General features: G+C 39.5%; 1 protein-coding gene across 7 annotated transcripts in view; it reads right to left on the bottom strand.

The window, feature by feature from the left end:
• znf407 (zinc finger protein 407) overlaps positions 1 to 26104 on the bottom strand; it is a 191083-nt gene that overhangs the window by 88818 nt on the left and 76161 nt on the right. For all 7 annotated transcript variants that reach the window (XR_008571946.1, XM_054780923.1, XM_054780921.1 and 4 more), the window contains exons 6-7: positions 11403 to 11569; positions 568 to 651 (exon numbers count right to left, since the gene is read on the bottom strand). Coding sequence is in view for 6 of the 7 variants with exons in the window: in XM_054780923.1 (XP_054636898.1) it covers positions 568 to 651; positions 11403 to 11569 (251 nt within the window). In the remaining variant the exon portion in view is untranslated. The remainder of the gene's footprint in view (positions 1 to 567; positions 652 to 11402; positions 11570 to 26104) is intronic.

Raw genomic sequence — 26104 nt, forward strand, 5'->3', positions numbered from 1 at the left:
GAGGGATTGAAATAAAGAGGTGACTCTGGATTTGACAGAAAAGCAACAGCAGACACATTTAAAAAAAATACTAAATCTGGAATGGTAGGTATAATTGACACGTGTCAACATGTACAAAATATACATATTAAGGTGTGTAAGGGGAGTGGAAGAGAAGTTGAGAAGCAAATAAAATGCATTATGGAAACCTAAATTAATATTCATAAAAATGACTCTTGATCCTTGGGCACCTGCCTGACAGCAGTTAAAAGTAGTGTTTTGTTTCACGTTCCCATTTCCCCTAAAAAAACACTTGTTATTGACAGCCCATCTAAAAAATGCAATTTCCCTAAGTGACAGAATGACATGGTGAAATGATAACTAAAATTAAAAATCTCAGCCATACTGGTACACATGCCTATCACTGACAGCAGAATGTCATACTGATGGATACTTGTTTGTGTGATAGTTGGTAAAATTATATAGAAGGACAAAACATACTTCTATTTGTGATCTTTATGTGTCACTCACAGTCCAAGATTATAGAGGTTCATGCATAGTTTGTCTGCTTGTATTTTCCGTATCTACCTGTGTGTTGGCGCCTGTGCTTGGTGAGAGCGTGTCGTGTCCCTCCAGCAAAACCACACAGGTCACAGAGGAAAGTCTTTTCACCTGCAGAAATGTATGAAGGACAGAGAAGGTAACATAAATAAATAAACATGTATGAAGAAACATGTAGAAGCAACAACAAGATACGAAGGAAATCTAGTCATTTACAAATGACGTAAATATTAACTATGCACAAATACTGTATATGAATAGCACAAAAAATTGTAATTGGTCCAGGAAACAAAGTGAAATGTGACTTACGATTTTCCGTTTTTTTTTAGTTATGCATTGGATGTTATTATGAGTATTATTATGTTATTTAGTGTTACTAAATAAGAATAGGAATTACAGAAATCAAATATATTTTCTGATAATTTCCCCCTGTCTTTCTTAATGTCACCCTCACTACAATCTATGCCATGTCAGTCTGATAGCTCATCCTGCCATGTATTCATACTGCATTTATTTCATGATAACCGCCACTTTGCATAATAAAACACACAAAAAGACTAGAAATAACGCACAAAGTCAAAGTCCATGGTGCGCTCACCCAAATACAAACACATGCTTGTTATGGTACCACACGTCGCACTATACTGTGCGACTACAGTATGGTACCATAACTTGAGAAATTAGGAACAAACATTACTTCTGAAGCAACACTCGGCAAAATTTAAAAAAAAAGGAAATGAATTAAACAGGTGATTTAAAGTAGGACGCAAAGACAATACAACAAGTCAAGTGAATACATAAGAAGCAGGTCTAGTTGGCTAACAGATGAGCCAAGCAAAAGTCACAGATCAGTAGTGTATATCCATCAGAGCTCTCACAGCTAACTAATTCCTCCAATCAGACGGATCCATGTAAATATGTCAAATGGGGGACGGGAAATTGCCAGTGTGGTTTATTGACTGTGATAAAATCTGAAAAGCACCGCTGAACATAATTACATACTTGTCAGAGCCATAAAAATTAGCTTTATTATCAATGGGATGGTTTTCTACAACTTCATTTGGGGGTGATGCCTTCCAGATGGGGAGCGTGGAGAGCTTTTTCACACTCCTCCCTTCTCTGCATCTGGCCCAGTCATTAACAGCGTGATGAGCTCCCTCTCTTTTTTCCCTCTGCCATTGTGCAGAAGAAGTCACACACTGCCACAGTTGGACATATGTGTAAATATAAAGCATGAAGGCCTTTATAGAATTGACAGACATACATAAACAATAATACATGCCCTACACATGCTAAATATAAAACTTTTTAATGTTGAACACCACATGTGATCGTTCATGCTGGTGACTCTTCCAAGTGGGCTTCAGTTGTACTTCACATGATCCTCTAGTGCAATGGTTCTCAACTGGTTTGGCTGCGGGACACATCACCCTTTAATGACAAGCGGCGACCCAAATTGCGGACATTTTTTAAGGTAAACTATTGAATGTAAAAAAAACCAAACTGTTTGCAACAGTTATGGGGCTGCCTAAATGGCGCTAACTTTTGAACGTGTTGCAAGCATTATATACCACCCACATCCTTCTACGAACATGTAGACTGGGCCCCATGTAACGCACACATGCGCAGGAGACTTTGCTAAGCACTGGCGGTGTCATTTTGAGCCAGGTCCCTTGAATAAAAAGTCATTAAAGTTCAGTTTGAATTTGAAATATTGCAAAATAACACGGTATCTGGCTATCTAGCTGTCTTGGACACTGCCGTAAGTCCACACTCGTTGTCCTTCCCCTCCTGTTCAAGCTTGACCAAGTTGCTGGACCATGCACAGGCACACACGAGCACATACACAAGTTAGTTTTCTCCCTTTTCTCGTGGGGAAATGATATTTTCCTGAAACTTACCTATGTTCTACTGCTGATGACTAAAGACGAAAAAAAGCAGGTTTCATGTTTATATAGCCATAGAACACAATATTCTGTGTGCCTTGAAAGATCAGTCAAAGTAGTCTAAAATGGCTGGTACTGAAGGGGTTATCTTTTGAAAAATGGCTGGGATTGAATGAGTTAATGCTGACACCCCTATTGAAAAGCCAGTATTTGAAGAAATGCTGCAAATGTTTGACAGACAGTACGGATTGCCTGTGAGAAAATTATGATATATTATTATTATTATTATTATTATTATTATATATAGAATATATATATATATATATATATATATATATATATATATATATATATATATATATATATATATATATATATACTGTATATATATATATATATAATAACAATGGCTTATTTGGTATAAAAATGTTGACAATTTAGTTTAGCATCAGTTTGTGGGGCAATAAACATTTCAAAATGCACTGCATTGTTTTGTGACTTGGTTAAATAAAAAAAGTTTGTTTGTCCAGTCATATTTTGTCATTGTACTTTAAAATTAATGTTAGAACCTCATCTTATCTCGCTCTTGTGGACCCAATCTTGTGCGTCGTTTCGTCTTGTGAGTTAGGTGTCTCGTGACACCCCTATAATAAAGTGATACTTTATTTTAATATGCAAATTCATTACAAAATAACTTTCAATTTTGCTTGCTATGTCATGCTTGTGTCACGCTTTTGGTACCACTTTCAGGAGACTGACCCCTTTACACAGCGACTTGAAATCTCGCAATCAGATAACTCATCCCATGACAACGTCATCTGTATCTGTTGTGATGTATAAAATACTTGTCGGACAATGACAATTGCACAAACACAGGTCAGGAGATATACGATCATAGGAGGAGCATAAGATCTCTGAAGTGGACGTATTAGTTGCGTTTATATTGTTGTCTCAATTCAAATTTTTATTTGACCTAACTGAAATGGGTGACTGAGAATCTACACAAATGTGTACATATATCATTTGTACAAAACAATGTGGAAAAAATGCATTAAAAATGTGTTTCATCAAAGGGGCTAGTCTCTATCCTGTAAACCCTATCTGCTTAGACCTTGACTTTATGTGAGAAAAACGGGTGGTCACTCCTTCAGCCCCTTTCCTCTCTCCATCTCTCATTACACCAAGCGCTACAAGACCTCACCGCAGAAAAATCCATAGCCATCGATCCTGATGCCCAGCTGCGGTTGCCACAATTATTCTTGAGGATTCTTGAGGAGAAAACATTGGCAATAACTTACATGTGTGCTTTTCATCTGCTGATCTGTGGTGTTGCACTCTCTGGTGACTTAGTCGACAACGTAGGTGAACACAAGAGTGACACCAGTCAATATAGGATGGTCCTAAAAACCAAACTCACTACCTTCTTGGGGTGTCATGGGACACCCAACTCACAAGAAGAGACGATGCACGAGATTGAGTCCATGAGAGCGATACAAGATTTTGACATTAAGAAAAGTAGTCAAATATGACTGAACAAACCAACTTTTTTATTTAACCGCATCGCAAAATGCTGGTGCATTTTGAAATGTTTATTAACACTAAACCATATTGTTAACATTTTTTGAGATCAAATAAACCACTAATGTTATGATGATATATAATAATAATATATCATAATAATGCAATATTTCCTTTTACATTTCATTCTGTTAAGTTGTGGAATTTCTGTTTGTGACATTTATTATGTCACAGGCAATTTGTACTGTCTGTCAAACATTTTCAACATTTCTTGAAATGCTGGCTTTTCAACTGTATTAAAGAGCAGCATTTCTTTTGCGATGCCTTTCTGTGAGCGCACACAATTTTGCGCTGTTCCATTTACTTTTATTTACTTTGCCGACCAAACGTTTCAGTGAGCGTTGACACCCGGGACGAAGGCTCTGCATCTCAATGTGTAGGTTTTTTTCTCAGATGGGAAAACTGGACCGGGTGGATATGTTTGAGGTGGGCAAGTTCTTTTTGTTGGTTTTAATGTTGCTACCACTTTTGAATAAATTCAGCATACTGGCTTGTTCATGTTGATGGGCTCACCTTGCTCATAAATATTCCCACACTGGGGCTGTGGCATTTAGCTTTTACCTCCTAAATTCTACTACATTACCTTGCAGAGCTCCTGAAAGCTCCACTCTTTTTCGTGTGTATATGCTAGCGGCTGTGCCTCCTCTCACAGAGACAAAGCGATTGTATGACTGACAAGATGTCTCACTCTGGTTGCCGTTGCTCTATGAAGCATCTAAATGCTGAACCAATGCACAGAGTAGAGAGTGCTGAGTTTTTTCTGAATGAGAAATCTTGTCACGTTTTAATCTTGCGAGAGCTCGTGACACGAGTAACATCACCTATGAATCACCTCAGCATTTCTATGTGTTATCAGCCCTAATATATTTTCTTTTCAACCTTATGCATAGTTAGCCTTTAAAGCAGAATAGTTTGTTTCTGCTCCCGTGATGCAACTCAGCTCTTATTCATTATTGAAAACTACCTTATTGAAGCCAAAAGATGCAACCTTTCTTTATATCGGTAGTGCAGTATATATTCTTCATTATATATGTGTGTGTATGTTTCAACCCTGGAGGAGTATGTATGCAGCTATAATTGCCTCCCTCATTAGTTATGTTTTAACAGGAGAGGAAGGGAGGGCAATTAATTTTACCGCTTAATTTTTGACACTGAAACCGCTGCTGTATTGATGTGCTTGCCGTTTTGCCTCTCATTTTTCAGGGAAATTAATTGACAAAGTACGAAGATTTATCAGCATATCGCCAGATTAAGCGACAAACTGAGGCAATGAGGAAATCAATTGCAGCCCTGTCGCTGTGTTCAGTCCCCCCACAACCCCTCCCCATCCCTGCAATGCCCGAGAGCCTGGGAAAAAGCTGGGTGGGTCAGATGCAGCACACTTATTTATTTATTTGTGTCGCTCATTCATCAGAGGTTATAAATGACCCTGGCGGCTGAAGACCACAGAACCCCCCTCTCCGCCCTCCTCCCTATCCCTCAAACAGGACTGGAGTGTGAAGAAAAGTGATTAATAACAAAAACACACAAATCAGAAAGGAGCAATGAATTCAGTTCAGGGCAATACAAGGAGAGCTGCAAGTGTTAACTTTTTCTCTTTCACAAAGTGATGGAATTAGACATTTTACATCTTGACATCGTACATCTTGTCTACCTTGTTCATGGGTGCAAATATCTGTATATTAATAATATGATAACATGTCTTATACAGCGCTTTACAGTAAAATACATTTGCTTTGAGGGGCCTCTGTTCCATACTTGATTTCAGACACAGCTTTAAAAAAATCAGGACTCTCATTAGTAAGTGGTGACTAGCTATATAAACTTGGCAGAAACAAATAGCACATACTGTAACTCAAACAGACATAAGATACCTTTCTACTTTGTGATATACTATAGTGCAGCCATCACCAAATGGCGGACCTCGGTCTGGATACGGACCCAGTGATGGCCTTTTATGGACCTGTGACCAATTAAAGTGAATGGGAAGTATAACAACATGTAATCATGCTTGCGGACTGAGCGCAGCAGCAGTTTGCGGGTGTAATTACGGTTACGTGACAGCAAAACGTGGTGACGTCAGTCAAAATGTGCCAATGAAATGGCTTATTTACTTGGCGAGAAGTGAATGAAAGAACCATGGCTTGTTCAAAAGTAAGAAAAGTTGATCAGGGAAAAAACAACATTTAAAAGTAAATGGACGGACCAATATATGTTCATTCTTCCAGAATCCAGTGTCTCATATGCTCTGAAACTGACAAAACACATCACTCAAGGGGAAGTATCCACCCAAGTCTGATGTGAGAGCGCGGAGAATAAAGTCGCTTAGAGCCCAGTATGACAAATCTATGAGAGTCATAACACATTCACAGCACAGCAATGTGCAAATGAGTGTTCACTAAGGATTGTATCAATATAGGACCGAAACAAAAAAATCCTTCACTGACGGGAGAATTGTAAAGGAGTGCTTCTGCTGCAGAGACCTTACTGAAAGGTAAACAAAAAGAGGAATTTTGTGACAAAATCAGGCAAATCCCAATGTCAACTACAGTCATAACAAAAAAATCTTAAACTTTAAGAGGATGTACTGTGCAGCTTTCCTTTTAAAAAAACACTTTCATGAAAATTTTTATTATTTAATATTATTTTTTCAGCAAAACTGGTGTATTTTTAGTCACCAGTCAAACCTTTTATCATTTATGTGAAATTTGGTGCCGTTTTCTTTTAAACACAATTTAGGTGCCAAGATAATTACGTTGTATCGAAACAGTAGGGTGATGTGCAGGGTTTTATTATATTTGACATTCATATGAGCTAGGCTGTTTGATGCAATTTAATGCAAAATGAGGTAAAGACCTTCGCTGTGAAAAAACCTTGCAGAAATGGACCTTAGTCAATTTTAATTGGAGACCCCTGCTATAGTGGCTTTTAGGACTGGCTTTCACAATGTGCATTTTGCTTTGAGGGGCGTATGGTGTGTGTTTCGGCATAGCTATTTTGATCAGAGAGGTGGTCCTCGGTTTACGGCGCTCCATGTTACAACTTTATGTGATTACGAACACGCTCCCATAAATTAATTGAAAAGGTGCGCAGCACAGGTCCACAGTGTGCGCCTGCTCAGCCACACCGGAGAAGAACAACATAGCTTATTAGTTCACTTTTTGGACTTCATTATGTCTCCCAAACAGCAGTGCGTCAAAGAAAAAAAGCTATCACCATGGCAGTGAACATGAACATAAAAAAATGCAGAGAGGAGACATGCCCACTAATATTGGACGTTGTTTTGGTCCCAACTGCTCGACTGACCATCATTAAAGTTAAAGATTTTTGCTAATAAATGCTTGAGGGGTCATGGATTCTGTGTGCTGTTACAAGGTGAACTGGGAGCAAAAGAGAAAGTCATCCTTCCAGACTAGCCTGGGACAATACTTTAGGAAGGTAGAAATGCTTACAAGCAATGTTCCCCCTAATTTTTCATGTACAGTATATGAGCATACACAAAAACGACCTGAACCTTCCTTGGACCTCTGTGAGTGGCATCAGACATCCACACTATAGTAATGCACTTGTCCAAAACCTGAGAAACATGACAACTGAGAACTTCCATTCTGTCATATTTTGTATATGACTGGTTTCAAACAGACAGAGAGGAGGATTCCACAATGTAGCTTCTTTATTCCCAACCTCAGACAAAACAAGCCCTGGTCTCATACAATTAACCATCCGGATCTTGTAGAAAACCCCTAGTTTAACATTTCATTTTCCATTTCTTTTCTTGTTTACCATTTATATTGTTAATAAGGTATACTTTAATTTCTTTATTTGACTTTCACTGTCTATTTTAAAGGCACTATTTCATCCTGGAAATGTACTTGACATTGATGCCATATTTGTTGTATATGTTTACTTTTGTCTAAATTAAAAATAAATAAATAAATAAATAACTCTCAACCGGCCTTACGGTCGCTTCAGCAACACAAACTTGGCTTAACACTTCCTGTATCCGGTACGTCCGGACATCAAAATAAAAGCACAACAGTGAAACATGCAGTCCACACTTTTCACTCCTTTCACTCGCTTGCTACTTTGACTTTGCAGCATCTTTTATATAGCAGCACTTTCCTCATTCAAAAAAGAAACAATCTCACCTAGTTTCACCTCTTGTTCTTCTGTTTGCACATACTAAGACAGCCAGTCCACTTTAAAAGAACCACTTTTTGTATTTTAGCTTGGTGAGTGGATGTTGCCTTGCCCTTTGTTTCGCCATAATATGGGGCTAGCAAGCAGCATTTAGCTCTCTTAACTCGGCTGCACCATTACCTTTACTCTAACCTGCAAAACAGCGGCTTGTAATACATAGCGTACTGTTAATTAATTGATTGGCTGCATAAGTACCAACGGGACCTTATCATTGGCTGGACAGTGTTGGTCACTGCGTTATATGTTGTTACAGTTTCTTGTTCCCTGTCACTCACTGAGTTGCACTGCTAAATTGTACAAAATAAATTGTTATGTGTTTATTTCATTTACAGTTCAGGATGGATCGTATTCTGTGTGCTGCATGGATTTCTTCTGCGCTGAGAACGCGAGAGCAGTTGCAGCTTAGAAGAAACATTGCTTGCAAGACAACCACAGGAATAAAAGTAAGGAGTTGCCTTCACTTTTTTATTATTGTTTCATTTAATTACTTTTTTTTTTATATTTTTATTACTGTATTTTATACGTCCTTCATGTCTTGTGTGTACAGTGTGAGTGACTTAGGAATTAATTTAGGTATAATTTAGGGACACTCAAGGGTGCCGCCAGGAATTCTGGGCCCCATGAAAAAAAAAAAAAAATCACATCACCCTGGGCAACTGTTGTCACCACCATCACCACCACCCCGCCTACCCCCCACAGCCACTCTGGGTATACTGTAAGATCCGACTTACACTAAAACTTACATCACAGTCTCGGAACGGAGCTCGTTCGTAGCACGAGGACCACCTGTACCAACTTCTTCTAACTGATAGAGGTGTATGTGTGATTAGTCATGTGTAAACAACGATACATTTTAATGTAATATTGAACTTGCATCAGCATATTTAGGTATTTCATCATTATTGTTGTAGGACAAAGGGAAAGTACTTAAGGGTTTTTCCACAGAAAAATAACTTGGAGCTCCATGTGAGCCGTGGCACAATTCTAATATTAACTCCCTTGATTTCACCCCTTCCCCTTTTCTCACTTAATTCGATCGCTTCCTGTTTGTGTTTCTCTTATGACAAAGACACACATATAGACATTCTTTCACACAATGACAACACACCTCTCCAGGTGGGAACTTGGCGACGGAGACGCCAGCCACCTGATGGGGAATGATGACTGCTAGATACAAATGAAAATAAAACATCTAATTATGTCAAAGGTACCTTGACGTTACATCACTGTTAAAGCACATTTAAAATAACATCCAGCAAGTCTCTCTCTCACACAGCAGGCACCCATGACGGATGGAGGGCTCTCCTGCAAGCATTCAGTCAGGCTGTCAGGCCGCTGGCTGCTGCTGCGTCTTTCACTGACTTAAACTGGGACACGTATGAGACATTATTAAGGCCGAGGGGAAAATGCTTGGTTGCAGCAAAAAGACATTTGGGTTGACCTGGACTATTGCTGAGGGGGTATCATCTAATTAAGTATCCTTAATCTACAGAATATGCCTAACACAACAATAGGACTGTGAATGGTGTCTATGCAATTGCAACATAATAATGCAATATATACGATTGGCAGAATGATGAATGACTGGTCATCAGTGGGCATGTACTTAACTAACCTTTGACCTCAGGTATCTAAGCCACCCTGTATGAGAGGTCCTTTTTCTTAATTCTTGCTTTGACAAACAAAAATAATTTAAAGAAGGTGGATTGGTAAAATTGCATCTGGCGGAAAATATACAACAACCTGACCTTAAATTGAGCTGATTCAGTCAGCTTTGGCCCACTTGCCTTTATATTTTACAATGCCAATATGTCTACAAAAAGAGCTACTAAAGAGTGTAGAGGAAAGAAAGAGAAATAACATCAACTAGGTTTGGGTGATATGGACCTTAGCATGTATTACTGCATTTTTGGTAGGTTTATAACGATATAATCAAGTTCAGCTGAGTCTTGTATAAAAAGCTACAAACCTTAACCCATATAATGAAATGAAAAGTGAGCTTACCTAATCTACATGTCTGTACTAAATCTGCTCTATCAAAACCAAACCACTTCCATATTACAGAGGTACCTCCCGTTTACCAACAATGTCTTCGTCTATAGTCTACGCATCTCCTCCGCCTTCAGCCTTGCTCATTTTCTCTCTCTCTTTTGGTTGTTTTGTTGTTTGCTCTGCTTTCTTCACCATCGCTGGCGGTAGATGTGAAGCGCCAATGCGTCAATACAGTGCGCCGCGGTGCGCAGTCACAGGGAAAACGCGTCATCAACTGTGCTTTTGAAAATATCATTTCTACCAGTATACGTCATTTTCTTACCATTGAAGGACTTATACCGATACCGGTATATAAAAATTATCGGCCAACCCTAATACCAACCAACTGAATTTACAATTGCCATTCTGTGAGATATTTTCATTAAAATAATACGAAAATTAAAATAATACATACAATACAATCCCTTACAATAAATGAAAATGTAAACCCACTGTTTATTCTAACTGGTACACCAGTAAGAGCTGCTCAAACACATAATTAAAAGCCAAATATTGCTGAGTCTTGACCTTTATCAACACATTCAGTTGTCAGTTAGTATTCCGATTATTTTTATATTTTTTTTAATAGTTGCTGAAAATAAATAAAAAAATTACAGTAGCTAAATGTGAATTGAATGGGGTTAAAGAACCCTCAGTTGTTGACCAACTGGACATACTTTCTATACCCCAACAAAACCAAAACCCAACAAATATAGCAGCACAAAACAAGAATATTCTCTTCCCTCACTTGGCTTTCCTCTACTACTTTCAAATCTAAGTGGTTAATTACATTATATGCTTTTGATGGCAGTGGCAGAATGAAGAGCTTTTAGTCTCTTCAGGACCAAGAAATACTGCTCAACTGTCTCTGGGTGCTGAAAATGAGTACAGATGGCCATGTCATGGCTATAATCAGCCAAAAATGTGTGTATGTTTCTTCCAAACAAAGCTGTGAAGATTCATTATCAATGTGAGATTTTCACAGTTAACACATGAACTTCTTGTGCATACAGTTTGAACATCTATAGATGTATCAAAAAGTACATTTTGTTTGATCCAAGAATGGTTTTTCATAAATACATAACGGTGTGTGTTTGTGTGTGTTCTGAAGTAACAGTACAGGACGTATAGGATTTTAGTTAAAAGCTACTAGAGTAGTTTTCTCACCAGTGTGTGTACGATAATGGTCCTTCATGGCTGACAGGTTGAGGAAGGCGTAGTGGCAGGATGGCCAGGAACACTTATATGGTTTCTCTCCACTGTGCAGTTTCAGGTGGTTGTTTAGGGCCCATTTTTCACTAAAGGAGCGCTCACACAACTTGCACTCGAACTTCCTGCAGAATGTAGAAGGTAGAGAAGGAAGAAGAGAGGCAGGGGAAACAAAATAGAGCGGGAGAAAACACAAAGTTATTTACTGATCCCAGTGCTGACATAAAATATTGGAAAATCTACGCCATGAAAAAGGAAATGGAGTTTGCTGGGTAGTCGCACTCACAGTCACAGAGCACAGGGCCATTTGATTGGGAGCTGTATATCTACAGTGACAAACACTAACATGCACGCACACACACGCACGCACACACACGCACACACACGCACACACACACACACACGCACACACAGAGTGCAGTTGGCTGCTGGTGTGTCATGTCTGTATAAGCAGGCATTGATTTTTCTGTCCTGGCCTGCCACCTCCACCATTTATTCTCTGCTTTGCACCAGGGCCCAGAGGACTACAGAAATTCTGTTACAGTCCACACACACACGCACGCACGCGCACACACACACACACACACACACACACAAGGGGTGGGGGGAGGGGGGGTCTGTGAGGAGAATAAAGTTCACCTGTCCAGCATCCCTGACCACTTAGCCAGGGTTAAATGTACAGTTATCAACATTTTACCCACTACCTCTCTCGACGGTCCTGTATCAGAGCTTTTCTTATTGCAACATACATTCCAATGCTTACTCCTGCATTCTCATCATTAACATCAACATCCCTTTTGCTTTTGATAAATATTATCAATCCTACTAAAGCAAAAGCGTGGTGATGATCCACTGATCCATTATGTTGTGCCAAAACCACCCTTACAAACAGTATGCTATATACCGTACTAGTACACACTGGCACCGGCATGATTTACAAGAGTCAATAGAAAATATCCTGTATATATCTATTTTACAACAAAACCAATGTTCAGTTTTAACACCATTTGAAAGGTTTAACAAAAAGTAATAATATATTTATAACAGGGCTGTCAAAAATAACACATAAAGAGTGGTAACTAAATGATTTAATTAATAACGTTAACATTTTTAATGTAATGAACACATGTGCATCAAGCCACACTTCTCTCTTATGACGGCAGACGGAGGCAAGTGTATCATCCTACAGAGTCGGACGCTCTTTTATAACTCTTTTATAATATTCTGACCTGACATCAACAGCTGTGCAATTGCAACACCATAATGTACGTGGATCTGTAACTCGCAAACATGTCTCTGTCGGAACAACATTCTGCCACACTCATCTGCCACATCACAACATCTTTATTAGGCGGGTATGTATGGCCTAAATATACAGAAAGACAAAGAAAAACAAAAAGTGGACATTCTTACCACTTAAACTCAAAGTAACTCATTCTTGACGTAAAACAATCATTAAACTCACTTATTGGTTCATATAACGCACATTATGAACACTGAACACCTCCATAACTGTCTTCTGTCTTCATGTTGGAGAAGGACCTAACCAGCACTGCTGCATTTAAGTCCACTAGGAAATCCCAGAAAACACACTCAAAACATGTGAATTCAACTTAAATTACGTAGTGTCTTTGAACGCAACCCCACATTGCTCTAAATAACACGGTATAAGCACGATTCAAATGTTCGGTTATTATTAAATAAACTAGTGTTAGGAAAATATATTTTTAGACGTTTGGTATCTTTTAGCCTGATTTTAATTTTCAGTTCATTTGGATCTGTCTACAGTAAAAATGGGCATATTTCAAGCATAGTTGCAAATAGTGATTAATCATGATTAATCTGATTAACTTTTGATTTGACACCATCATTTATAATTAACTGCACTGCATCATACTGCAGACATCTGTCTGTTTCTTATGGTGATGCCTACATTATTTCTGGCTGGGTTTTTTTGGTGAGATAATTGCACTTTTTTCATATGCTGCGTCATTAGGCTTCAAGAAACAGAGAAAGTAAACACAATAGAGAAGCCTGTGCTGGAATTAATCTTTACCACCCTCTATAATTTAGGCGTAGAATGACTAATGTGAGAGTCATAAACAAATGAAGTCAGGTTTTGGGGGACATTTGTCTTGCAGCGAGGGCCATGTTATTTTAGGGAGGGTGGCTGTCTTTAAATCCTGATTGTGTCGCTTAATCCCCATGGTATCTGTTTCATAGCGAGCAGCATGACACTCACCTGAACAAATAATGACTCCACGCAGCATGTAGCATGTGTCTGAATCAATAATTCAAACTCATACATCTTCCTTACTGGAAGAAGCGGGACAACAGAGTAATAGGGGAGGGACGTAAAGAGAGAAAGAGGCCGGAATTAAACGGGGGGGGGGGGGGGGGGGGGGGGGGGGGGGGTGTAAAGAGTAAAATGTGTCCTGGCTACAATATCAATCTATATGTTCCATAAAGATGACTTTGAACTGGATATAGATGCGGTGGTCCAGACATTTAAACAAACTTACAACAAAGGAAAGAGAAGCCATAAAATGGCGCCTCCAACCTCAAATGCACATTAAACTGCTTTATTTTCTCATCTCGTGACTTATAAGAAACATAATTTGACCAATAGTTGTACATTTGCATCTGGATTTCCTTACTCCCTGCGGTATTTATAGAACAGCTCGTTGCCTGTGCCACCATGGGAGAGGCAAATAAGATGAGTGAAGAGATGTTATCTTTTATTGTAAGCATTATGTGCAACACTCGTGCTTTATGAGCTAAACGGGCCATTGTTTATCATGCAGCCTAATCGCAAAGTCAAGCAGGCAGGCAGGCCTTGACGTGGGCACGCATGCTGGGATGGAGGAAAAACAAGAGCGAACGCAGAGGAAAGGATGCAGGGGTGTGCACTGGCAGCGTTGACTAACAGTGGGGGTTTTGTAAGCATGAGAGGAGGGTTTGTGTCTGTTTCTTATGGGATCAGATGGAGCACTTTGATCTTGTCCCCGCATGTCAGATCCCGTCATGATCCACTGTCTTACCCATACATATGCACGCTGCCTTTAAACAACGAGGCACCATTAAACCCACTGGAGGTAGAAAATAGAGGGGAGAGAGGGAGATACAGTGGTGTGAAAAAGTGTTTGACCCTGATTTTTTTTTTTTTTTGCATGTGTCACACTTAAAAGGTTTCAGATCATCAGACAAATTTAACGGCAAAAACGGCCTGCATGGCAGAGTTCCACGACGAAAACCACTGCTGAAGAAAAAGAACTATAAGGCTTGTCTCAATTTTGCCAGAAAACATATTGATGAGCCACAAGACCTTTGGGAAAATACTATGTGGTCTGACGAGACAAAAGTTCAACTTTTTGGAAGGTGTGTGTCATTACATCTGGTGTAAAGGTAACACTGCATTTCAGAAAAAGAAAATCATACCAACAGTAAAATATGGTGGTGGTAGTGTGATGGTCTGGGGCTGTTTTGTTGCGTCAGGATCTGGAAGACTTGCTGTGATAAATGGAAAAATGACTTCTGCTGTCGACCAAAAAAACTCTGAAGCAAAATGTCCTGCCATCTCAAACCAACTTGGGTTCTGCAGCAGGACTATGATCCAAAACACACCAGCAAGTCGACCTCTGAATGGCTTAAGAAAAACAAAATGAAGACTTTGGAGTGGCCTAATCAAAGTCCTGACCTGAATCTGTTGAGATGCTGTGGTATGACCTTAAAAAGGTTCATGCTGGAAAGTGCTCTAATGTGACTGAATTACAACAATTCTGCAAAGATGAATGAACCAAAATTCATTGCAAGTTATTGCAAATACTTGACTGCATTAGTTGCTGCTAAGGGTGGCCCAACCAGTTATCAGGTTTAGGGGGCAATCACTTTTTCCACACAGAGCCATGTAGGTTTGGATTTTTTTGTTCAGCTGTGTTGTCTTTGACTAATACTTACACTTGTTTGATGATCTGAAACATTTAAGTGTGGCAAAATTTTATGATACATTTTTCTTAGCATTTTCTATCATTCTAACCAGTTTTTACTTGGTGAACATTATGGCTACAGAAATGCCTTACATACATTGGTCGAATGCAAAATCTTAGTCCAAGCAGAAGGAACTTGGACTTGAATCAGAGCTCAAAGCTACTGTATGCTTAATTAGTAACATATTGTTGACCAAGCACGGGCCAAACAAAACAGCGTTGCATTCAGGTATTTGGGCTCACTCCTGACTATAAAGGCCACACCATGAATAAAGTGAAATTTATAACTTGGAACTTGCTCTTTTTGAACATCATAACTGCATTTCGTCCTTCATCTCCCCCCCCGATCACGCAGTGGGACGATGTGATTGACGCGCAGTGCAGATTTATGCAAAGACCCAGGTGGGCCTGTTGCCTGTGCATGCTAAAAGCTGCATGCTTCCGTGTCTATACTGTCACTCATTACCGTATACCGTGGTGTGATCCTGCCATCAGTTCAGGAAAAAGGTATTGTCAGAACATCACAGGCCGCACCGGCCCTAATTGTGATATACATCTCAGAGGAGGAGTAACTTTCTGCCTTTACTAGTGGGTGTAAAAAAAAAAAAAAGACTTGGGTCTTTACCACAAACTCATTACTGCCCCCGAGTGGTGAGGTGTGGAGGTGTACAATTAAAGAGTGGTTTGGAATGTGAATGTAAGCAAGTATGTGTTAATGGCAATTAATTTAGTGCCATAGTGTGTTTGTTTTCGCAGATTTGACCAAAACAAAAAACTTTTTGATGGTGAAAATCAAGACGCCTTTCAGCAGTGTATTTGCTTAAGGCACCTGGACTTGCTTTTAAACTCTCACCACACCAATCGATGAAAAAACACACGTGTTTTCAATGTTTAGCATTATTATTATAATTATTATTTTATTTTTGATGTCATGTTTGGTGCTTTTTATGTGTTTAGGGTGTTGGCCAGTTGGTGAGCGGAAATAATCCACCAATGGCAACACAAAGAAAAAATACGAGAGGGGCCGACTCACGCCTCAAGCCAAACTGACACAAACAGACAACTTCAAAGTGAAGACTGTTGTTTATTTGGCGAAGGGAAAGAGGGGAGGGGGGGGGGAGAGAAAATTTATCTGATATGCAACTGTCAGGAGAGCATTTTCACATGCAAAATAGCGAGTGAGTGAGAGAGATTACCTAGAGGGAGGAACATGACAGCATTCACTAGGGTCAGGATGGATCATCATCTTCAACCCCCTCCTGCCTCGTCTCTCTCTCTCCCTCTCTTTCTCCCGCATCACTCTCTATCTTTATCTCTCCGTTTCCCTCACTTCTTCCTTCCGTTTTCCCCTCCTCATCCTTTTCCTTTCGTCCTGTTTTCCGACGCCATCACTCTGCACTTCGACAAGCCTGCAGCGTAAATCCAGACTAAATTAGCTGAATGAAGATTAAATCATTTGGCCTTAAGCTCTCCAAGTTATTGGGAGAAAGACTGAGTAAGCTTTAAATGGTAACTGACTGTGTTTGGATCTAAATATGTGTCCAAAGAGATGATCTTCCTTTAATAGGGATCAGTGGAAACACAATTTGATTGGAAGATGGGGTAAAAAATAAAAAAAGAGGAACAAATTACATGTATCTTCCCTAAACACAGATGCTAGCTTTGTCAGTTTTCATGAGCAAGACAATCCGGGCTAGGCTGGCAGGAAATAATTCCGTCCAAAATAAGTCAACAAGATATGTAAGTATTTAAGTTGTGCTCTATGGTGTGAATTGCCCAAAGAAGCCCCTAACCTGTTCCAACAGCTTCCACTGTAGAAAAGCCTCTGCTGCAAAAAGATGATCTCCTGTGAAGTCCAAGAAATATCCTAACAGAGGGGCATTTTAAAGTACACAGCCAGCATGTCAAATGAAAACTCAATAAATAAATAAATAAAGCCACCATGAAGAGGCCACATGTGTCTAAGGGGTATTGTAGATGAACCTCCTGTGAGAGGGCTGCTGCATATGACTGCAATATAAACAACAGCACACAGTAGAGATGCTGTAGCTGATTTATGTTTGCCTTCTATCCCAAGAGAAGTAAGGGAAGGGAGGGGAAAAAAAAGAGATAATGAAATAAATAATAAAAGGCCGAGCCCATCAGATAAGCTCCTGTTTATCCTGCTGTAGGGCAAATACAAATTGTCAATTTAATGAACACGGTAGATGTGATGAAAGCGGGGTGAAGAAGCCTCCTGTCTGACAAACAATCAGGAAATGTTATCTTAATATTGTTGTGCTGTTATTCAGCCCATAACTTAAGGGATGGAGAGAGGCCACAAGGAAAATGGGGTGGTAAGAAGGCAGAGGGGAATTAGGGGGTGGGCAGCGTGGTGCAAAGGCCACATCCCTCTGTGGTGGCCCCGTTATTGCTTGTTTTTATTATTAACCATAGCTCAACAGTCCCAAACACACTTTGAAACATGCAGGCTTAAATCTTAACCACACATTATCTCCAGATACTCACAAAAACACTTTTTCAGCCATTATATTACTCACCAGATGTTTCAACCAACAAAATTACAACAAAAAATATACTAAAAAGCTTTGTTTTCACATGCAAAGATACCAAAACATTCTGTATTGATTTATCTGATGCGCCTGGGTCCTCCCTGAGGCACCCTCCAGCCATCGTTCACACGGTGCTTTAAAAAGGGTAGAAATAGATCGCTGTTCAATGATTCGTGATGATTCTTTAATTTAAGGCTTTGAAATCTGCGCAGCCACCTAAATTAACCATTATCTCCATATTTATATATTGCAAGCATTAAATTGCATCAGGAAGAATTATTATCAATGTGAATATCTTTGACAATAACTCAGCCTCGCAGCTGAGGACAGGATGCTCTTTATCAGGCTCCTGATAGGCCTTAAATACAGCACAAGGCAGCCATATCGGAGCTCTTTCTCTCTAATATCAGACTGCATTAGCACCTCGTAAATCAAATTACACTCCTAGAATTTCATTAGGGTCACCTGCCAGCGCTGCTGTGCAATAAAAATATTTATGTTTTTATGCTGCAAATCCAGGCTTTCAGGTGTACAAAGGAAGTGGGAGGAGGGGTTAACATGAAAATGGGGTATAAACCTAATTATCTTAGAAAAATACAGAGAAAACACGTTATAAATTGTGGAAATCCTGAGGTGAATTGGAGATTCGGAAGTGTGTAGGGCGCGTTGGGGACCCGATCTACTGTTTACCATTGTTAACTGGGAATAGGATCTTCTCTCATCCAATTATTATTGTCCCTAAATTTGCTCAAAATAGAACAGGATGATGTATGACGAACAAGCTAATCTGATAAAGAAAAAGCAAGACTGCTAATAGGGCGAATACTTATTCAAACAGGCTCTAACTGTTATGAGAGGAGTCTGTCTTTATTATCTAATGATCACAAAATAATTCATTTTCAGGTTTGTTCATTTGTTTATTGAATCATATTATCTGCACTATTGGTAGCTTACTGTGGCCTGATGTTTCATGGGTCTGGATAAGGAAGTGTATGAACAGGGATTTTCATTAGACATGAAGTCAGTGACCGGAATGACAGTCACTTCATAAAATTTGCAGTGTATACGTCAAACAACATGAAGCGGTAAATCATTAGGGCCTAGAACAATGTGCACATTAAAGCCTCCAACAGACCACTCATCTTCACTCTGTGAGACTCGAAATTATTTTAGAATAATGAGCTTTGTCCCTAATCCATTTAACACAGGGCTAGTAAAATTTGAATTTGTTTTTTTTTTCTTCTTCTTCTCTTTCCATTCCAGAAACAAGGTAAAATTAGTTTAGGTCACAGAGAGTAGCGACTGCAAATGAGCTCTTCAGCATGACCAGTACAAGGCTCCAGGTCTAGCTTGTATGTAACTCCTGTATATTGCAACAATAGTCTGTTTATACAGGATTAAGTGTGTGTTTCGTGTGTTCAGTGAGGGACTGTGTAAGCTCCAGTGGGCACAAGTAAAATACCAGGTCCATCCTCCCTCTTATTACTGGAATTGTAATTCAATGATCACCTTAGATCACATGCGTGCAATAAATCAGATAGACTTGACAGAGGATGAAAAATTGTATTAATAATGTGAAACTTATTATATGGCCCCAAATGCTCCCTTGATAAATGACATTGTTTGGGTCTGACAATGATTGCATTTAAAACATTATTTCTATTTGTGTGTGTGTGTGTGTGTGTGTGTGTACTGGACATTGCAGCAATGTCAAATTCCTGGGTGGGGAAGACAGAGGTGGGGTCCCAAAGCTTCATAAAATATTCAAGATGTTTCGCTCTCTTTTCTCTGGAGTCAGTGGGCATACACTAGCTGTAGCAGTAAGTGTATAAATATTGTGTGGTTACGTGTGTGTGTGTGTGTGTGTGTGTGTGTGTGTGTGTGTTTGGGCAGGTCGAGTGTAATGATGAATACATATAATGCGCCCATCTTCAAGTTATGAAGCAATTATGACCCATCTCATTCAAACATCCAAAGCTGTGGAACGGTAAAAAAAAAACAGGCTTAAGAAACTACACCGAGCTCAATTCTGTATTAACAGCGTTTTTTTTCCCTCCTTTTTATAATCTCTTTATCTTTGTGTGTGACACAAAAAAATCTGGCACTAGATGCCTATTACACATGCACAAACACATTATTGCACTAATGCCCGTTTATGCTTGTTTCAACACCCGTCTATATGGATTAAGTGTCTTTGCTGAGTGCATAAACTGTATTGAAGGATGAGATGTCGAACATCCAGCCAGAAACCCCAAACTGCCTGCCAACTTGGACTGTAAACTGTGGGACTACAATGTCAGCCATAAAAAAACATCACATAGTGGCGCTTTGTGCTCAAGTAATAATTACAACGGATCCCCGCTCATTTATGATTCAGCATTCACGCCTCCACAAATTTGCAGATTTTTGGCCAAACATTTTTTTTCTCTGAAAATAGGCATTTATTCTGCAGAAAACACAATAAGTTGATAATTTTTAAATAGGCATATGTGATAACAAGTGTTGGGCATCGAGCCTCGAGCACCGATGGGAACCGGGACTTGTATGCCAATTCTCCTGAGATCATTAACATTTTTAAAATTTTGATTCATAAGTTTGATGCCCAGTCGGCCCACCAGAAAAATAGCCGCAAACAACAATGAAGAAGAAGCTGGCGAACACCAACAAAGAAGAAGCGGCAGGAAGCATGTGTGAACAATTACAACCATGGCCAGTGTGAGGCGGCGCTCAGATTTGTGTTTGTTTGGCTGAAATTCATGTAGAAAAAGACTGGTCGGCTCAGTGCAACATTTCAAACAATTATATTGTACACAGGAGCGTGCACATCCAAAATGACTAAACACCTCCTGATTCATGGTATAGATATAACAGAGTGCACCATCTTTGAACGCTAGACCTGACTTCCTCTAACCAGTCAGATCAGTTAAGTAAAACACTTATTTATGTCTGTCTTTTGCAAACATTGGAGCCACAACATATTATACTACTGCTAATACGGTGGGTCAACTCAAAAACCCCGCTAACATTGGCCCGTGTTCATAAACAAACGTTTTACGTTTGCTTGTTTGATAGTGTGCATCTAAGTTAGTTGGAGGTCAGTAACATGTTTAAGTGACTGCAGCATCAGCTAACAAAAACAAAAGAGTTTTGTGTAAATGTTTTTTTCATGAGGCGTTCAAAAATAAAGATCGTTATGTACCACTGTGAAAAGAAACATCATAACATCAGAAGTTCCATGGTTTAACATGTATCCTGGTTGAAAATAAACCTCTAACAAAATTAATGGTAAAGTTCACATAATAAAAGAAAAATCATAGAGAAGTTCAAACATTTCATTAAAAACAAACTTAGTTTAACACTCTTTAAACCATGCAAACTTGTATGACCCCGCCTCTGAAAAGAATCCGAATTGAGAAGCGTTAGAGACTGGAATCAAAACAAGTAATTGCAATTGGAACCGGTAACGGAATCGTTCAAAATCAAACTATACCCAGCCCTCGTGATAATACAGGTAAAATGTACAGTATGTATGTATCACTGTCAGAAAGCCCACAGTTTGTTCATATTTATGTTTGTATGCTTCACTGATAATGTTTTTCATCATGAGTTCACACTTTGTTCGGTGGCCCTGGAATGCACCATAGTTGTGTGTTGTGACTGGTTACAACGTGACTCAGACTGAATCGGTCCATTGATCATCTTACATTGTATTAGTGGTGAGTACCTTGCCTCTACTAAGTGTGTGAGGCATATTTAGGCCATAAAGGGATCTAATTCCACGACGGAGCGCCGCGGCCATCTTGTTTATGTTGGTGTTCCCCATACACAACAAAGGAGAGGTGACAGTGGGCAGGGATATGATGGGAGACAAATATAACACAGAGCGATTTGTGAGGTCTGATTTTTTCGAGTACGCATTTTTGCGATGCAATTGTATTACTCTTTTGGACGCATATTGTTTTTGAGAAGCCAAACTCCTTACTTGTGAAACCCCAGCAACTACCTGGAACTACGTTCTTCATCACCAAACTCCGACTAGAAGTGGACTTAGGAGACCAAGTGGAGGGTACGTCGCTGTTGATGGACGACACTGATGATGTCATATGACTTAATGTCAAAAAATCCAAACTATCCCTTTAAACCTGGATTGTGTCTTAAGTATACAACAACATTTGAAGACCGAAAGGGAGGGTTCTGCCGCTGAATCTAAACAGGCACTTTTAGGTCCAAATGTTGATCCAAAATCGTAGAACGTCGAGCTAGCAGGAAGGTTTGAGGGGAGCGGGAGAGCTGTGTTTAAAAATATATATATATATTTATTCAAATTATGTGTGAATTAAAAAGTGTATAATGAATGTAGGACCTCTCGGCAAAAGTCTGCATGTTCTCCCCATGTGTGAGGACGAAAACATGCGTGATAGGCGAATTGTAGACTTGGTGCGAATAGATCTAAATGTTTGTCTATATGTGCCCTGCGATTTACTGCCAACCTCTCTCTCGCAGAAGGTCAGCTGTGATAGGCTCCAGTAGTCCTAAATGTCTTACTGGTTCTTTCTTTTCTGCAACTTTATTTTGGCCCAAAATATTGAATCAGTGCAGCACTGGGTTTGTGGGACAGCTTTGACAGCTGAAGTCAAGGTCCTGAGTCATATGACCCAGACAAAGAAAGCATTTTACCTGTATGTTTTTTTTTTATTTTTTATTTTTTATTTTTTTATGTCAGACCCTTTTTGCGTCCTCTACAGTGTGTGTGGCATAACTCCTTCCAGAGGCTCCAGAGAACTTTTTAATCCCCTCACTCATCTATACTATGCTAGCCATTTACTTCTCCTCCACCTCTCTGCAAATGACCGTGATGGGAGGCCATTCATCTCACTCCATCGGAGAGCACAATGAAATAAATCAAGATTTTTCCCACAAATATAACAATATTTGTATTTGGGGTGGGGCAGACATAATTGATGACTGTGGCCACGCTAATTATAAATGGCAGAGGTTTCATTAATCTTGGTCACTGGGTTGCAGGATAGTAGGATAGCAGCTGCAGAGCTGTCTGGATGTGAGACACTTACATCGTCCTCATTGTTTTGGTAATTTGGGCACAAATTTAGCTTTGTCTCTGGCCTAGGTCCCCAATGTGACTTCAGTCAATATAGTAGTTTAGCATGTTTACTTCAATGACTTGATCAGAGAAATTAATTGCTTTTTACAATTTGCTTTGCATCGTCAGTACTTTCTTTTCTTTTACATGCACAGGCATAGTTTCACAAGCATCTGTATAATGAATGTCTATATGGAAACTTTTGCTAGAGCTGCATGACCTGTTTCACAAACCTTTCAGAATCCATAATTGATGATTGTATTATTTAAATAATTTTGTCATGGGTTAAAATTTCAGTCTCTCAAATTTTTCTGGTTAGTTATATCATTATTTAGTTTATACAAAGGTAGTATAAAATATATTTAATATATCAATGCATGCATTAACTAAATATCACGAATTAACCGAGCATGGGCCAACATATCCATCTGAACTAACTAACCACTTGTATCAACACATAAACTGACTAGTTTGTGTAACATTCTCATTTTCGGTTGCCAAATGAATGTGCCTTACAGGATGCTGCACTATGGTGTAAACTACTGTAAGTAGCCCAAGATTTGTTGTAGGGTGTGTGAGCCAAGATGACTGAGTAAACAAGCAAGGCTGGGAGTAGTCCATCCACATCTTTATTCATAGCAAAATATTCAACATGCCTAAGGGTAAAATATTAGTTTGGTACGTGCAATATTGTCCGATAACTAAAACAGTGTACGAGAACCGAGGCAACATTTTTGGCAAAAAATGTTGGCGAAAACAGAATCATACAAAAACAGAGGTTCCACTGTAATCGTAACTACTCCAAATAAGAGTGGAGATAATCCACAAAGTTAGTATAATTGCAGTAATTCAGCAGTATATAATGATGGGACAAGTAAACGGGCTGCAGCACAAATGCTCAGTGTAAGTGCAAGCCAGCCGAGGCCTGAAGACGGAGGAGGAATTGTGCCCAAGTCCAGCACAGTGCGTACGGCCTAGTGTTAGTGCACCCTAAGATTATATGAATTATATATCCATGAACAGAAATAAATGTTTGAGGAATTCTGTTTTTAAACATGGATCTGTGCATTTGCGTAAGACCGGATAAAAAAAAAGCACTGGGCCACTTTGTCATATCACACAAAACACACACACACAAACACGTGTCTCCGGGTCAGAGGGACAGCGGTAGCTCACAGCCAGCTGTGACCTGGCGTCCAGGTGCTCAGGAAAACCGCTGTTAACAGCAACGATTGATGATCTAATCAAACTGTCACCACAGCAATCCACCACGGGGGAGGGGAGTGTGGGAAGGCGTGCGTGCATGTGGAAGGTGAGTGGGAATGGGGTGAAAGCAGGTGGGGCAGAATATCCAGGAGGCGTAGTGCATGCTTACCGTTAGTCCAAATTGAGAGTGACAGTCTCAATAGTGAAAAGACCTCTTTTTTCCCCTCGATAAGTAACGGAGGAAACAACTCCAGCATTCTTCCGGAGGATGTCACATAATCAAGGGAGCCCCAAAACACCATCACCACCCTCTCACCATTATGCCTTGATTCAAGCGTTGTGGGGGGGTACTATGGTCAGACGATGTATTGACAAATTCTACCAAATAAAACATCTAGACCATCAACTGCATGGGCTGACCCAACTGAGTAATATGATGTTGTTGTTGCATATTGCACATTCTATATCAGACCAGATACCAGACAATGAAGTTCTGTGATTTATGTTAGAATGTATGCAATAAAGCAGAACTGGGCTTGCACGTGAAAGTCAAAATTAAATCAATTCAGATGATCTGTATTTAGCTGAAACAGGATAGTTCAGGAAGCCTTCAAACTTAATAGTGACTTGTTAATAGCTACCTGTTAAGTGTGTGAGTTAATCATTTTCTCCAGGATATATCCATGACTGCCACTCGCCTGTCCAGTTTGGATTAATTTAATCGCTGCTCTGCTAATTAATTGATTAACTGGTTCATTAGTGATGCCTGGCAACATCAATTTCTGCCTTGACAGTCTGATGTTTCAATTGAGAAGAAAAAAAGGCTGGTAACAGGCCAGTTTTTGCCCAGTGCATAATGACTGACCACTGTCACCAGTTAGTCTCATTACAGTCTCACTGTACAGTATAACTGTCTGGGTTTGTACCACAGGATGTGATATGAACATGAAGGTGAACTGTGGTCTCTTTTCCTGTCTGCCTGAGTAATGTCACTTGGATTAAAGCGAGGGATGACATCACTCTTTTGGCAAGAAAAACTTCAAAAGCTACACTGTCTGTTGGAGCTTGCATTAGACACCAAGATGAGGTAGAGACTGTTTCCAGAAGATAAACTACTGCTGTAGTGTTATTCCACAAGTCAAGGTCATATCCCTTTGACATGAAAAGTGGCTAGAGTTGCTTAATGCTAACTAATACTGTTGTTAGCAATAGGACCCTGCTACACTGTGCTGGATTATACAGTCATCAACATCAACATAAAGCTTGGTGCAGACAATGCATGTGACAGCATTGGCCAAATGACGCAATATGTACAATAACCTCTGACATCGCTAACTCAAGTCACAGCCTAATTTTGTATATTTTTCCAAATGCTTTTACAGTTCTAAAACACTAGTATCGTACTTTATTTGACTAATGATGAGTTTAACCACAGGGGTGAAAATTTAAGTATTACAGCGTGTCAGCAGTATACTTCCCTCACACACTGTACCCACAAAAACACACATATCTTGCACAATTCTGCACCATATGCCCATGACAAGTGCATAAAAATCGTTCCCAAGTGATGGCACAGGCCAACCCATAAAAACTTAATGCATCTAATTTTCTAGTAATCAAACTTTTATAGACTGTGATGGCTTTTAAACTAACAAATTGTAATTATCGCTTAATTTTAACAGCAATATTAATGCAATCCTTCATTCTGCGAGTGCTCATTCTCCATGAAATATTGAGTAGGGTAAACAGTTGGTGTCCACGGGCTCTTATTCAGACAAGTAGCAAACAATACAAAAGGTGTGTTGAGTCCTGGTC

Source organism: Dunckerocampus dactyliophorus, chromosome 7, assembly GCF_027744805.1.
Source record: "Dunckerocampus dactyliophorus isolate RoL2022-P2 chromosome 7, RoL_Ddac_1.1, whole genome shotgun sequence".
Lineage (NCBI taxonomy): Eukaryota > Metazoa > Chordata > Actinopteri > Syngnathiformes > Syngnathidae > Dunckerocampus > Dunckerocampus dactyliophorus.